A 16,301-nucleotide genomic window follows, 5' to 3' on the forward strand; every position below is an offset into this window, starting at 1 on the left:
CAAGTCCAGAGCAGTTTCTCCTGACCCTCATTATTTGGCCCTTGGGCACATTTTTCAACCAAAGCGGATGATGACCGCTATGCACAGGAAGATAACTATTTCTATCGGTGGGTTTGAAGAACACTTTCGTTTGTATTGTATCACCAACTCTGAAGATGTTAACATCTAAAAAATGTATTTGCTCAGTACTCCACTGGCTTGTGAGTTTGATGTTATGAGTATTATCATTCAGATGATCCATATAATTTTTAAGTGTCAGTTCTGAGCCCACCCATATTAGTATCAGGACATCAATATAGCGTTTGTAGTATAAAAGTTCTGGTCTTCTGTCTCGAAATATCTCTTACTAGAATTTTTTTGTAACCTTGGCCAGATCTGTGCCTTGCCACAATTCTGTCTCTGAGCTCTTCAGGCAGTTCATTTGACCTCATGATGCTCATTTGCTCTGACATGCACTGTGAGCTGTAAGGTCTTATATAGACAGGTGTGTGGTTTTCCTAATCAAGTCCAACCAGTATAATCAAACACAGCTGGACTCAAATGAAGGTGTAGAACAGGGGTCTTCAAACTACGGCCCTCCAGTTGTTCAGGAACTACAATTCCCATCATGCCTAGTCATGTCTGTGAATGTCAGAGCTTTACAATGCCTCATTGGACATGTAGTTCTGCAACAGTTGGAGGGCCGTAGTTTGAGGATCCCTGGTGTAGAACCATCTCAAGGATGATCAGAAGTAATGGACAGCACCTGAGTTAAATATATGAGTGTCACAGCAAAGGGTCTGAATACTTAGGACCATGTGATATTTCAGTTTTTCTTTTTTAATAAATCTGCAAAAATGTCAACAATTCTGTGTTTTTCTGTCAATATGGGGTGCTGTGTGTACATTAATGAGGAAAAAAATGAACTTAAATGATTTTAGCAAATGGCTGCAACATAACAAAGAGTGAAAAATTTAAGGGGGTCTGAAAACTTTCCGTCCCCAATATATATACCGTATTTATCAGCGTATAACACGCGCCGGCGTATAACACGCACCCCAATTTAGGAGGGAATTTTAAGGAAAAAAACTTTTAGGAGGGAAGTTGAAGGGAAAAAACTTACATTTAAATGCCCATCATTGCAGCCTTCTCAGTGCAGCCTTGCCCCAGTGCAGCCATGTCAGTGCAGCCTTGTCAGTGCAGCCTTGTCAGTGCAGCCATGTCAGTGCAGCCTTCCCCAGTGCAGCCTTGTCAGTGCAGCCTTCCCCAGTGCAGCCTTGTCAGTGCAGACTTCCCCAGTGCAGCCTTGTCAGTGCAGCCTTCCCCAGTGCAGCCTTGTCAGTGCAGCCTTCCCCAGTGCAGCCTTGTCAGTGCAGCCTTCCCCAGTGCAGCCTTGTCAGTGCAGCCTTCCCCAGTGCAGCCTTGTCAGTGCAGCCTTCCCCAGTGCAGCCTTGTCAGTGCAGCCTTCCCCAGTGCAGCCTTGTCAGTGCAGTCTTCCCCAGTGCAGCCTTCCCCAGTGCAGCCTTCCCCAGTGCAGCCTTCCCCAGTGCAGCCTTCCCCAGTGCAGCCTTCCCCAGTGCAGCCTTCCCCAGTGCAGCCTTCCCCAGTGCAGCCTTCCCCAGTGCAGCCTTCCCCAGTGCAGCCTTGCCCCATTGCAGCCGTCGATCCCCTGTCCCTGCCATATTGGGCTTCAAAATCGCCGAGCGCGATTTGAAAATGGCGCCGCCGGCGCCGAAATACACAGAGCCGGTCCTCGGCTCTTTCCGGCGGCTCTCGTTCATTTTCGGCTCCACTCGTAGTCCCGAGCGGAGCTATCCGAACCTAGCCGAGTAGGTTCGGATAGCTCCGCTCGGGACTACGAGTGGAGCCGAAAATGAACGAGAGCCGCCGGAAAGAGCCGAGGACCGGCTCTGTGTATTTCGGCGCCGGTGGCGCCATTTTCAAATCGCGGTCGGCGATTTTGAAGTTTTGACACCACGGGATCGCAGGGGATCGGCGTATAACACGCACCTGCGACTTTCCCCTGATTTTAAGGGGAAAAAAGTGCGTGTTATACGCCGATAAATACGGTATATATATATATATATATATATATATATATATATATATATATATATATATATATCAGTATATAAAAGTGTTTCACCAGGCCTGCAAACACCGCTTAGCGCCAGATTCCCAAACAGACCCAAGATATAGATATATTAATATTAAAAAAGGAATAAATCAATATTCAAAAATGCATATTCATAAATACACACCAGTATGCAAATAACATTTGAACATAAAGCAGATTGAACTCCCCTGTGTCTGTCTAGGCAGAGAGACAATCTAATGGGCAGCAGCTGTCTCAAATCAAAGAAAACACATATATATATACACACAGTGTTATAAAATAATCAACATATGGACTAAGTTATAAAATAATCGACATATGGACTAAGTTATAAAATAATTGACATATGGACTAAGTTATCCCACTAGACAGCGCTAGTGTTGAGCAAAAACTTGTGGCCAACAACACATATATGGACAGTCTTAAATCAGAAAAAAGTCCTCTAAAAAGAAAACCCTTATAAAGGGAAGTGATGACAAGTTCAGGGTGCGATTCAGATAATCAACAGGTGATCTTGAATAAACCTCAATCCTCCACCGATCACTGTAAGATCCACCCAGGTGACACACACTCTCCCCCTAGGGGGTTAAACTCACCAGATAAGGGGAGTAATAAAGCCTTCAGGGTCAACGCTTTTTAGAGATAGTGGGTTGCCATCATCACTCTAGATAGGGTCACAGGTTTTGCAGGGCTCATAATGAATCAAAAAAACAGAAAGAAAGGTGCACATAGCGTAATCCTGTTTATTGATTCAAACCCGTTGCACACAGACAGACTAAAAACCCCCCTTCAATAAAATACGTACATCAAATAAAACGAATAGTGAGCAATCAATCAAACAGGCAGGTAATGTCAGTATGTGCATTTCACCCAAAAATCATCAGCGTCGTTACACAGGAAAGGCACGATACTTCCTGGTTGTATAGATGACTCAGGTGGAGCGCACACATCACTTCCGGCGTCGTGTTGGCCACGCCCTGACGCGTTTCGTCATATCCTTTGACTTCAACAGAGGGCGTGGTCACATGACGTAATGGCCAGCTTATATATCCCTCCACAAGCCGCTCAGCCAATCACAGCAAGACTAGGCGGCGGCTAAAACACGCCTACAATTCCAGCCTCACTGACGGCTTATTGTAAACATCGTGGAGGCATACAAAGGCACTGCACTAATCCAATATGGTAAAATTCATTAAACAGTGGGTACAAGCTACCGTAACTACATACATTTAATCAAGAAGCATCGCCTCATGTATCTTAGCATTATGGATTCCCATTAATAGGCAGCCAATGCTAATTACACCCACGTCATGAATAAAGAAAATAATAACGTTGATACATCTTAGAATCATCTGTCATAATCTAAAATCACATACAATGGTAAATATGTATATAACGAATAGGCATATAAAAAGGAAACTCTAATACCATTACATACTAAAGACATTCCTGTACTGATATGCACATATATTTAGTGTAAACATTGTTTTATCATATAGGTATGAAAAAGCTCCGTGAGCGCAATAATACTGCAAGATACAGTACCCAACCTACAGAGCTATTGTTAGTTTTAATAATTACAGCAAAACCAGCAAATATTCAAAGAAAAAATATTCAAAGAAAAAATAATAAATCATTAAAGTAAAAATAGGGAGGCAACACAGTCGCATAAAGCAAAACTACATTGAAAATCGCACAAATATTAAAAATCGCACAGATATTGAAAAGATAAAATTAATCTATATCATATTAATTAAGAGCTAATGCCATATCACATGCACTCCTATCAACGAGAGCATGTTACAATCACATAGAGGCAGGATAATCGCATAACAATAAGACCAAAGTTACTCTCAATCTCCCTATACAGCTCATATAATTGTAGCAAACTATGCTACTAAAAGTAGGCCAGACCCATGCCACAAGAAAGAAGGAAGAAAGAGGTCAGGGATATAACATATACAAAAAGATTGGAAAATCGCATAATGTAAAAAACCTACAAAACCAAGATTAATCTCAATCTCTATATAGGAGTCAAGTACTCATACACACTATACTACTGTGGGGAGACCAAGCAGACGTCACAGAGAGATAGATCACTTTAACCCCATAAGAGCCAATTCTAACTGCCTGCACAGATACTCTCAGCGGATCCGATCAGCTGTTAGTAACAGATATTAGTAATTGCTTATAAAGCAGTTGATGTCCAAATCCACATTGAGTCCCCTTGGCGACAAAGTGTCAGCCAAGAAGATCCACTGGGTCTAGACCATTGGTGTAGACCATTTGGTGGATCCAAATGGTGTAGACCATTTGAGACCGAAGTGGAGAGGGTCTAATCTGGTGCGTGACCTGTCAAGAAGAGAGACCCAGTATGTAATGGTATTAGAGTTTCCTTTTTATATGCCTATTCGTTATATACATATTTACCATTGTATGTGATTTTAGATTATGACAGATGATTCTAAGATGTATCAACGTTATTATTTTCTTTATTCATGACGTGGGTGTAATTAGCATTGGCTGCCTATTAATGGGAATCCATAATGCTAAGATACATGAGGCGATGCTTCTTGATTAAATGTATGTAGTTACGGTAGCTTGTACCCACTGTTTAATGAATTTTACCATATTGGATTAGTGCAGTGCCTTTGTATGCCTCCACGATGTTTACAATAAGCCGTCAGTGAGGCTGGAATTGTAGGCGTGTTTTAGCCGCCGCCTAGTCTTGCTGTGATTGGCTGAGCGGCTTGTGGAGGGCTATATAAGCTGGCCATTACGTCGTGTGACCACGCCCTCTGTTGAAGTCAAAGGATATGACGAAACGCGTCAGTGCGTGGCCAACACGACGCCGGAAGTGAGGTGTGCGCTCCACCTGAGTCATCTATACAACCAGGAAGTATCGTGCCTTTCCTGTGTAACGACGCTGATGATTTTTGGGTGAAATGCACATACTGACATTACCTGCCTGTTTGATTGATTGCTCACTATTCGTTTTATTTGATGTACGTATTTTATTGAAGGGGGGTTTTTAGTCTGTCTGTGTGCAACGGGTTTGAATCAATAAACAGGATTACGCTATGTGCACCTTTCTTTCTGTTTTTTTGATTCATTATGAGCCCTGCAAAACCTGTGACCCTATCTAGAGTGATGATGGCAACCCACTATCTCTAAAAAGCGTTGACCCTGAAGGCTTTATTACTCCCCTTATCTGGTGAGTTTAACCCCCTAGGGGGAGAGTGTGTGTCACCTGGGTGGATCTTACAGTGATCGGTGGAGGATTGAGGTTTATTCAAGATCACCTGTTGATTATCTGAATCGCACCCTGAACTTGTCATCACTTCCCTTTATAAGGGTTTTCTTTTTAGAGGACTTTTTTCTGATTTAAGACTGTCCATATATGTGTTGTTGGCCACAAGTTTTTGCTCAACACTAGCGCTGTCTAGTGGGATAACTTAGTCCATATGTCGATTATTTTATAACTTAGTCCATATGTTGATTATTTTATAACACTGTGTGTATATATATATATATATATATATATATATATATATATATATATATATATATATATATATATATATATATACACACACACACACATATATATTTTTATATATAAAAAATGCCTGCCAAAACCTTATTTTTGAATAAAACGTGGAAAATTCTAAAACTTTTTTTTATTGGGGCCACAGAAAGCATCAAAAATCTGCTAACTGTTCAAAGCCTTTTCTATCTATATTAATATGAATACTGATATGATTACCACTACTGCCCTAAAGCTATGAAAAACATGGCAGAGATCCACTTGAATTGTGATTTACACAACAAAGGTTAGTTACAGTATAATTTTCTGTGCTTGTGCCTCACCTTGTTCATTGTTCTGCTCAGCATTGGCATATGTACGCAAGAATTCGGCAAAAGCACCATCCTGTTCCAAAAGCGCCTGGTAGGAACCGATTTCAGTTATTTTGCCATCCACCATCACAATAATAGAGTCCACTTGTGGCAAGTAACTTACTCCATGTGTTACAAGTATACGAGTCTACAGAAATAATTCAAAACTATAGTTACAGTCAGCAAGTGCAATTAAAATACCAACAAACATAACCAAACAAAGCACATATGTTAAAATCTAGTATACGGAGTGTCTTTGATTCTTTTGTAAATAAATGTAGTTTCCTTTCTTTATTGTAAAAACAACTGAAGTTCTAATACTAAACTGCTAGAAAATATATAAAGCTACATTTTCTAGTGTTACAATTTGGAGTTCATATTGATTTAACCACTTCAGCCACCGAAAGGTTTTACCTTCTTAATGACCAAAGCACTTTTTACAATTTGGCACTTAACGGCTTTAACTGCTTCAGCCTCGGAAGAATTTACCCCCTTCCTGACCAGAGCACTTTTTGCAATTCGGCGCTGCATCACTTTAACTGACAATTGCACTGTCGTGCGATGTTGTACCCAAACATCATTGATGTGCTTTTTTCCCACAAATAGAGCTTTTATTGGGGGTATTTGATCGTCTCTGCGGTTTTTCTTTTTTGCACTATAAACAAAAAAAGAGTGACAATTTTGAAAAAAAAAAATAAAAAAAACGCATATTTTTTACTTTTTGCTATAATAAATATCCCCCAAAAATAGATATAAAAAACTATTTTTTTTCCTCAGTTTAGGCCGATATGTATTCTTCTACATATTTTTGTTAAAAAAAAAAAAAATCGCAATAAGCCTATATTGGTTTGCGCAAAAGTTATAGTGTCTACAAAATAGGGGATAAATTTATAGCATTTTTATCATTTTTTTTACTAGTAATGGTGGAAATCTGTGATTTTTATCATGACTGCGACATTATGGCGGACATTTTTTGAACCATTGGCATTAATTAGCGATTAAAAATGCATTACTGTAAAAATGTCACTGGCAGTGAAGGAGTTTACACTAGGAGGCAATGAAAGAGTTAACAGTGTTCCCTAGGGAGGCGATTCTAACTGAAGGGGGAGGGACTAACTACAAGAAGTGACAGATCGTGGTTCCTAGCTAATAGGAATACATGATCTGTCACTCCTGTCAGAACAGAACAGGGAAGTGTGTGTTTACACACACTCGTCCCTGTTCTGTCTCTCCTGGTCATGATCGCTCGTGGCCAGAAGTTAATGCGACCATCGGCCACGAGCATCGGCACCCCCTGCTGTGCAGCGAGCGCGCCTGCTATCCGGACCTCGCGAGATCTCGTACAATAACGTGATCTCACGCAGGGGATCCAGCTTGCCGCAGTGAAACTGCGGCGGCTGGTCCGGAAGCGGTTGGCTGGTAATTGCACGGTCATGCAATGATGTACAAATTTGCATCCTTTTTTCGCATGAATAGAGCTTACTTTTGGTGGTATTTGATCAGGAGAAAAGACTGAAACTTTTGAAAAAAAAATATTTAATACTTTTGGTTATAAAAAAAAAATCCAAAACAATTTTAGTCATATATTTAGGCCAAAATGTATTCAGCCACGTCTTGGGTAAAATAAAAATTCAATAAGCGTATATTTATTGGTTTGCACAAAAGTTATAGCGTCTACAAACTATGGTACATTTACTGGAATTCTTTTAGTTTATGACTGCCTATCTAATTTCTTGCGGTGCTAAAATGGCAGGGCAGTACAAAACTCCTCCAAATTACCCCTTTTTGAAAAGTAGGCATCCCAAGGAATTTGCTGAGAGGCATGTTGAGCCCATTGAATATTTTATTTTTTGTCACAAGTGATTGAAAAATGACAAAAAAAAAAAAAAAAACCCCACAAAAAAACACAAAGTTGTCAATGAAATAATATATTGCTCAAACATGCCATGGGTATATGTGGAATTACACCACAAAATACAATCTGCTGCTTCTCCTGAGTACGGGGATACCACATGTGTGGGACTTTTTGGGGGCCTAGCCACGTACAGGACCCTGAAAACCAATCACCGCCTTCAGGATTTCTAAGGGCGTAAATTTTTGATTTCACTCCTCACTACCTATCACAGTTTTGGAGGCCATGAAATGCCAAGATAGCACAACCCCCCCCCCCCCCCCCCCCAAATGACCCCTTTTCAGAAAGACACCCCAAGCTATTTGCTGAGAGGCATGTTGAGTATTTTGCAGATCTCGCTATTTTTCACAAAGTTTTGAAATTAGAAAAAAACAAGAACAAATAAGAGCTGCAAAATACTCACCATGCCTCTTAGCAAATACCTTTGGGTGTCTACTTCCCGAAAAGGTGTAATTTGGGGGGTTTTGTGCCATCTTGGCATTTCATGGCCTCTGAAACTGATAGGTAGTGAGGAATGAATTCAACAATTTGCGGCCTTAGAAAGCCTGAAGGCGGTGATTGGTTTTCCGGGTCCTGTACGCAGCTAGGCTCCCAAAAAGTCTCACACATGTAGTATCCCCATACTGAGAAGCAGCAGAATGTATTTTGGGGTGTAATTTCACATATAACCATGCCAGTGAGTAATATATCATTTAGTGACAACTTTGTGTAAAAAAAAAAATACAATTTTCCCAAAACTTGTGGCAATATATAGAATATTCCATGGACTCAACATGCCAATCACACTTTTAGTTTACATGAAAATTGAATTTTTTTGGGCTAGAAAATTACTTTAAACCCCCAAACGGTATATATTTTTTTTAAAGCAGAGGCCCTACAGATTAAAATGGTGGGGTGTTACAATTTTTTTTCACACATTATTTGCGCAGCGATATTTCAAACGCAAGTTTTTTGCAAAAAAAAAAAAAACTTTTTTGAATCTTAACCACTTCAATACTGGGCTATAGTCATATGACATCCGCAGATGGGATCTCCCATCCTGGGCGGGCGTCATATGACGTCTTCGGCTTCTCGCCGCTCCTGCGGGTCCCTCGGGGGCCCGCAGCGCGGTGTTCGGGGATGAGGTGTGTCCCTCGGAAACAGCCCATCCCAGATCCGTGTAAAGAGCCAATAAAAAAAATGTCTCTATACCACGTGACCGGCTGTGTCCAATCACAGTCAGTCACATGTACTGCGCTCGTGCATGCCCCTAGGGTGTGCGCAGTGCAGCGATCGGGGACGAGGCTTGTCACCCTGATACAGCCCAAACCCAATCGCCCAACCTGTCACAGTACATCTGTGTACCCGAGTACCTGTTGCAGTTCATCCTAGTACCTGTCACAGTCCATCTGAGTACCTGTCACAGTTCATCTGAGTACACGAGTACCTGCGTACCTGTCACAGCCCATCTGAGTATCTGTCACAGTTCATCTGAGTACCTGTCACCGCCCATCTGAGTACCCGAGTACCAATCTGTAGCCTATCAGAGTACCCGAGTACCTGCCATCAGAGTACCTGTCACCAGTCCTTCTGCGTACCCGTTGCAGTTTATCCGAGTACCTGTCACAGTCAGAGTACCCGAGTACCTGTCACCAGGCCATCAGAGTACCAGAGTACCTGTCACCAGGCCATCAGAGTACCAGTCACCAGGCAGAGTACCAGAGTACCTGTCACCAGGCCATCAGAGTTCCAGAATACCTGTCACCAGGCCATCAGAGTACCAGAGTACCTGTCACCAGGCCATCAGAGTACCTGTCACCAGGCCATCAGAGTACCAGAGTACCTGTCACCAGGCCATCAGAGTACCAGTCACCGGGCCATCAGAGTACCAGAGTACCTGTCACCGGGCCAGAGTACCAGAGTACCTGTCACCAGGCCATCAGAGTACCAGAGTACCTGTCACCAGGCTACCAGAGTACCTGTCACCAGGCCATCAGAGTACCAGAGTACCTGTCACCAGGCCATCAGAGTACCTGTCACCAGGCCATCAGAGTACCAGAGTACCTGTCACCAGGCCATCAGAGTACCAGAGTACCTGTCACCAGGCCATCAGAGTACCAGAGTACCTGTCACCAGGCCATCAGAGTACCAGAGTACCTGTCACCAGGCCATCAGAGTACCTGTCACCAGGCCATCAGAGTACCTGTCACCAGGCCATCAGAGTACCTGTCACCAGGCCATCAGAGTACCTGTCACCAGGCCATCAGAGTACCTGTCACCAGGCCATCAGAGTACCTGTCACCGGGCCATCAGAGTACCAGTCACCGGGCCATCAGAGTACCAGAGTACCTGTCACCGGGCCATCAGAGTACCAGAGTACCTGTCACCGGGCCATCAGAGTACCAGAGTACCTGTCACCAGGCCATCATAGTACCAGAGTACCTGTCACCAGGCCATCAGAGTACTAGAGTACCTGTCACCAGGCCATCAGAGTACTAGAGTACCTGTCACCAGGCCATCAGAGTACCTGTCACCGGGCCATCAGAGTACCAGAGTACCTGTCACCAGGCCACCAGAGTACCTGTCACCAGGCCATCAGAGTAGCTGTCACCAGGCCATCAGAGTACCTGTCACCAGGCCATCAGCGTACCAGAGTACCTGTCACCAGGCCATCAGAGTACCTATCACCAGGCCATCAGAGTACCAGAGTACCTGTCACCAGGCCATCAGAGTACCTATCACCAGGCCATCAGAGTACCAGAGTACCTGTCACCGGGCCATCAGAGTACCAGTCACCAGGCCATCAGAGTACCAGAGTACCTGTCACCGGGCCATCAGAGTACCAGAGTACCTGTCACCAGGCCATCAGAGTACCAGAGTACCTGTCACCGGGCCATCAGAGTACCAGTCACCGGGCCATCAGAGTACCAGAGTACCTGTCACCAGGCCATCAGAGTACCTGTCACCAGGCCATCAAAGTACCAGAGTACCTGTCACCAGGCCATCAGAGTACCAGAGTACCTGTCACCAGGCCATCAGAGTACCTGTCACAAGGCCATCAGAGTACCTGTCACCAGGCCATCAGAGTACCAGAGTACCTGTCACCAGGCCATCAGAGTACCAGTCACCAGGCCATCAGAGTACCAGTCACCAGGCCAGAGTACCAGAGTACCTGTCACCAGGCCATCAGATTACCTGTCACAGTCCATCTGAGTATCCGAGTACCTGACACAGTTCATCTGAGTACACGAGTACCTGAGCACCTGTCACAGTTCATCCGAGTACGTGTCACAGTTCATCCGAGTACCTGTCACAGTTCATCCGAGTACCTGTCACAGTTCATCCGAGTACCTGTCACAGTTCATCCGAGTACCTGTCACAGTTCATCCGAGTACCTGTCACAGTTCATCCGAGTACCTGTCACAGTTCATCCGAGTACCTGTCACAGTTCATCCGAGTACCTGTCACAGTTCATCCGAGTACCTGTCACAGTTCATCCGAGTACCTGTCACAGTCCATCAGAGTACCAGAGTACCTGTCACCAGGCCATCAGAGTACCTGTCACCGGGCCATCAGAGTACCTGTCACCGGGCCATCAGAGTACCTGTCACCGGGCCATCAGAGTACCTGTCACCGGGCCATCAGAGTACCTGTCACCGGGCCATCAGAGTACCTGTCACCGGGCCATCAGAGTACCTGTCACCGGGCCATCAGAGTACCTGTCACCAGGCCATCAGAGTACCTGTCACCAGGCCATCTGAGTATCCGAGTACCTGGCACAGTTCATATGAGTACACGAGTACCTGAGCACCTGTCACAGTTCATCTGAGTACCTGTCACAGTTCATCTGAGTACCTGTCACAGTTCATCAGAGTACCTGTCACAGTTCATCAGAGTACCTGTCACAGTTCATCAGAGTACCTGTCACAGTTCATCAGAGTACCTGTCACAGTTCATCAGAGTACCTGTCACCGCCCATCAGAGTACCTGTCACCGCCCATCAGAGTACCTGTCACCGCCCATCAGAGTACCTGTCACCGCCCATCAGAGTACCAGCGTTCCAGTCACCAGCCCATCAGAATACCCGAGTACCTATCTGTAGCCCATCAGAGTACCAGAGTACCTGTCACCAGGCCATCAGAGTACCAGTCACCAGGCCATCAGAGTACCAGTCACCAGGCAATCAGAGTATCAGAGTACCTGTCACCAGGCCATCAGAGTTCCAGAGTACCTGTCACCAGGCCATCAGAGTACCAGAGTACCTGTCACCAGGCCATCAGAGTACCAGTCACCGGGCCATCAGAGTACCAGAGTACCTGTCACCGGGCCAGAGTACCTGTCACCAGGCCACCAGAGTACCTGTCACCAGGCCATCAGAGTACCTGTCACCAGGCCATCAGAGTACCAGAGTACCTGTCACCAGGCCATCAGAGTTCCAGAGTACCTGTCACCAGGCCATCAGAGTACCAGAGTACCTGTCACCAGGCCATCAGAGTACCTGTCACCAGGCCATCAGAGTACCAGAGTACCTGTCACCAGGCCATCAGAGTTCCAGAGTACCTGTCACCAGGCCATCAGAGTTCCAGAGTACCTGTCACCAGGCCATCAGAGTACCAGAGTACCTGTCACCAGGCCATCAGAGTACCAGAGTACCTGTCACCAGGCCATCAGAGTTCCAGAGTACCTGTCACCAGGCCATCAGAGTACCAGAGTACCTGTCACCAGGCCATCAGAGTTCCAGAGTACCTGTCACCAGGCCATCAGAGTACCAGAGTACCTGTCACCAGGCCATCAGAGTACCTGTCACCAGGCCATCAGAGTACCAGAGTACCTGTCACCAGGCCATCAGAGTTCCAGAGTACCTGTCACCAGGCCATCAGAGTTCCAGAGTACCTGTCACCAGGCCATCAGAGTTCCAGAGTACCTGTCACCAGGCCATCAGAGTACCAGAGTACCTGTCACCAGGCCATCAGAGTACCAGAGTACCTGTCACCAGGCCATCAGAGTTCCAGAGTACCTGTCACCAGGCCATCAGAGTACCAGAGTACCTGTCACCAGGCCATCAGAGTACCTGTCACCAGGCCATCAGAGTACCAGAGTACCTGTCACCAGGCCATCAGAGTACCAGAGTACCTGTCACCAGGCCATCAGAGTTCCAGAGTACCTGTCACCAGGCCATCAGAGTTCCAGAGTACCTGTCACCAGGCCATCAGAGTTCCAGAGTACCTGTCACCAGGCCATCAGAGTACCAGAGTACCTGTCACCAGGCCATCAGAGTACCAGAGTACCTGTCACCAGGCCATCAGAGTTCCAGAGTACCTGTCACCAGGCCATCAGAGTACCAGAGTACCTGTCACCAGGCCATCAGAGTACCTGTCACCAGGCCATCAGAGTACCAGAGTACCTGTCACCAGGCCATCAGAGTACCAGAGTACCTGTCACCAGGCCATCAGAGTTCCAGAGTACCTGTCACCAGGCCATCAGAGTTCCAGAGTACCTGTCACCAGGCCATCAGAGTACCAGAGTACCTGTCACCAGGCCATCAGAGTACCAGAGTACCTGTCACCAGGCCATCAGAGTTCCAGAGTACCTGTCACCAGGTCATCAGAGTACCAGAGTACCTGTCACCAGGCCATCAGAGTTCCAGAGTACCTGTCACCAGGCCATCAGAGTACCAGAGTACCTGTCACCAGGCCATCAGAGTACCTGTCACCAGGCCATCAGAGTTCCAGAGTACCTGTCACCAGGCCATCAGAGTTCCAGAGTACCTGTCACCAGGCCATCAGAGTTCCAGAGTACCTGTCACCAGGCCATCAGAGTACCAGAGTACCTGTCACCAGGCCATCAGAGTACCAGAGTACCTGTCACCAGGCCATCAGAGTTCCAGAGTACCTGTCACCAGGCCATCAGAGTACCAGAGTACCTGTCACCAGGCCATCAGAGTACCTGTCACCAGGCCATCAGAGTACCAGAGTACCTGTCACCAGGCCATCAGAGTACCTGTCACCAGGCCATCAGAGTACCTGTCACCAGGCCATCAGAGTACCTGTCAGCGGGCCATCAGAGTACCTGTCAGCGGGCCATCAGAGTACCTGTCAGCGGGCCATCAGAGTACCAGTCAGCGGGCCATCAGAGTACCAGAGTACCTGTCACCAGGCCATCAGAGTACCTGTCACCAGGCCATCAGAGTACCAGAGTACCTGTCACCAGGCCATCAGAGTTCCAGAGTACCTGTCACCAGGCCATCAGAGTACCAGAGTACCTGTCACCAGGCCATCAGAGTTCCAGAGTACCTGTCACCAGGCCATCAGAGTACCAGAGTACCTGTCACCAGGCCATCAGAGTACCAGAGTACCTGTCACCAGGCCATCAGAGTACCAGAGTACCTGTCACCAGGCCATCAGAGTACCTGTCACCAGGCCATCAGAGTACCTGTCACCAGGCCATCAGAGTACCTGTCACCAGGCCATTAGAGTATCTGTCACCAGGCCATCAGAGTACCTGTCACCAGGCCATCAGAGTACCTGTCAGCGGGCCATCAGAGTACCAGTCAGCGGGCCATCAGAGTACCAGAGTACCTGTCACCGGGCCATCAGAGTACCAGAGTACCTGTCACCAGGCCATCAGAGTACCTGTCACCAGGCCATCAGAGTACCAGAGTACCTGTCACCAGGCCACCAGAGTACCTGTCACCAGGCCATCAGAGTACCAGAGTACCTGTCACCAGGCCATCAGAGTACCTGTCACCAGGCCATCAGAGTACCTGTCACCGGGCCATCAGAGTACCAGAGTACCTGTCACCAGGCCATCAGAGTACCTGTCACCAGGCCATCAGAGTACCAGAGTACCTGTCACCGGGCCATCAGAGTACCAGTCACCAGGCCATCAGAGTACCAGAGTACCTGTCACCAGGCCATCAGAGTACCAGAGTACCTGTCACCAGGCCATCAAAGTACCAGAGTACCTGTCACCAGGCCATCAGAGTACCAGAGTACCTGTCACCAGGCCATCAGAGTACCTGTCACAAGGCCATCAGAGTACCTGTCACCAGGCCATCAGAGTACCTGTCACCAGGCCATCAGAGTACCTGTCACCAGGCCATCAGAGTACCAGAGTACCTGTCACCAGGCCATCAGAGTACCAGTCACCAGGCCAGAGTACCAGAGTACCTGTCACCAGGCCATCAGATTACCTGTCACAGTCCATCTGAGTATCCGAGTACCTGACACAGTTCATCTGAGTACACGAGTACCTGAGCACCTGTCACAGTTCATCCGAGTACGTGTCACAGTTCATCCGAGTACCTGTCACAGTTCATCCGAGTACCTGTCACAGTTCATCCGAGTACCTGTCACAGTTCATCCGAGTACCTGTCACAGTTCATCCAAGTACCTGTCACAGTTCATCCAAGTACCTGTCACAGTTCATCCAAGTACCTGTCACAGTTCATCCAAGTACCTGTCACAGTTCATCCAAGTACCTGTCACAGTTCATCCAAGTACCTGTCACAGTTCATCCAAGTACCTGTCACAGTTCATCCAAGTACCTGTCACAGTTCATCCAAGTACCTGTCACAGTTCATCCAAGTACCTGTCACAGTTCATCCAAGTACCTGTCACAGTCCATCAGAGTACCTGTCACAGTCCATCAGAGTACCTGTCACCGGGCCATCAGAGTACCTGTCACCGGGCCATCAGAGTACCTGTCACCGGGCCATCAGAGTACCTGTCATCGGGCCATCAGAGTACCTGTCACCGGGCCATCAGAGTACCTGTCACCGGGCCATCAGAGTACCTGTCACCGGGCCATCAGAGTACCTGTCACCGGGCCATCAGAGTACCTGTCACCGGGCCATCAGAGTACCTGTCACCGGGCCATCAGAGTACCTGTCACCGGGCCATCAGATTACCTGTCACCAGGCCATCAGATTACCTGTCACCAGGCCATCAGATTACCTGTCACCAGGCCATCAGATTACCTGTCACCAGGCCATCTGAGTATCCGAGTACCTGACACAGTTCATATGAGTACACGAGTACCTGAGCACCTGTCACAGTTCATCTGAGTACCTGTCACAGTTCATCTGAGTACCTGTCACAGTTCATCTGAGCACCTGTCACAGTTCATCTGAGCACCTGTCACAGTTCATCTGAGCACCTGTCACAGTTCATCTGAGCACCTGTCACAGTTCATCTGAGCACCTGTCACCGCCCATCAGAGTACCTGTCACCGCCCATCAGAGTACCTGTCACCGCCCATCAGAGTACCTGTCACCGCCCATCAGAGTACCTGTCACCGCCCATCAGAGTACCTGTCACAGTTCATCCAAGTACCTGTCACAGTTCATCCAAGTACCTGTCACAGTCCATCAGAGTACCTGTCACAGTCCATCAGAGTACCAGAGTACCTGTCACCAGG

The 16,301-nt window shown here is 46.8% G+C and overlaps 1 protein-coding gene across 2 annotated transcripts in view; it reads right to left on the reverse strand.

Moving 5' to 3' along the window:
• Positions 1–16,301, reverse strand: part of LOC141101798 (multidrug resistance-associated protein 1-like) — a 716,249-nt gene that overhangs the window by 209,053 nt on the left and 490,895 nt on the right. For both annotated transcript variants that reach the window (XM_073591133.1, XM_073591135.1), the window contains exon 19: positions 5,966–6,140. In XM_073591133.1, coding sequence (XP_073447234.1) covers positions 5,966–6,140 — 175 coding nt within the window. The remainder of the gene's footprint in view (positions 1–5,965; positions 6,141–16,301) is intronic.

This window comes from Aquarana catesbeiana, linkage group LG06, assembly GCF_042186555.1.
Source record: "Aquarana catesbeiana isolate 2022-GZ linkage group LG06, ASM4218655v1, whole genome shotgun sequence".
NCBI lineage: Eukaryota > Metazoa > Chordata > Amphibia > Anura > Ranidae > Aquarana > Aquarana catesbeiana.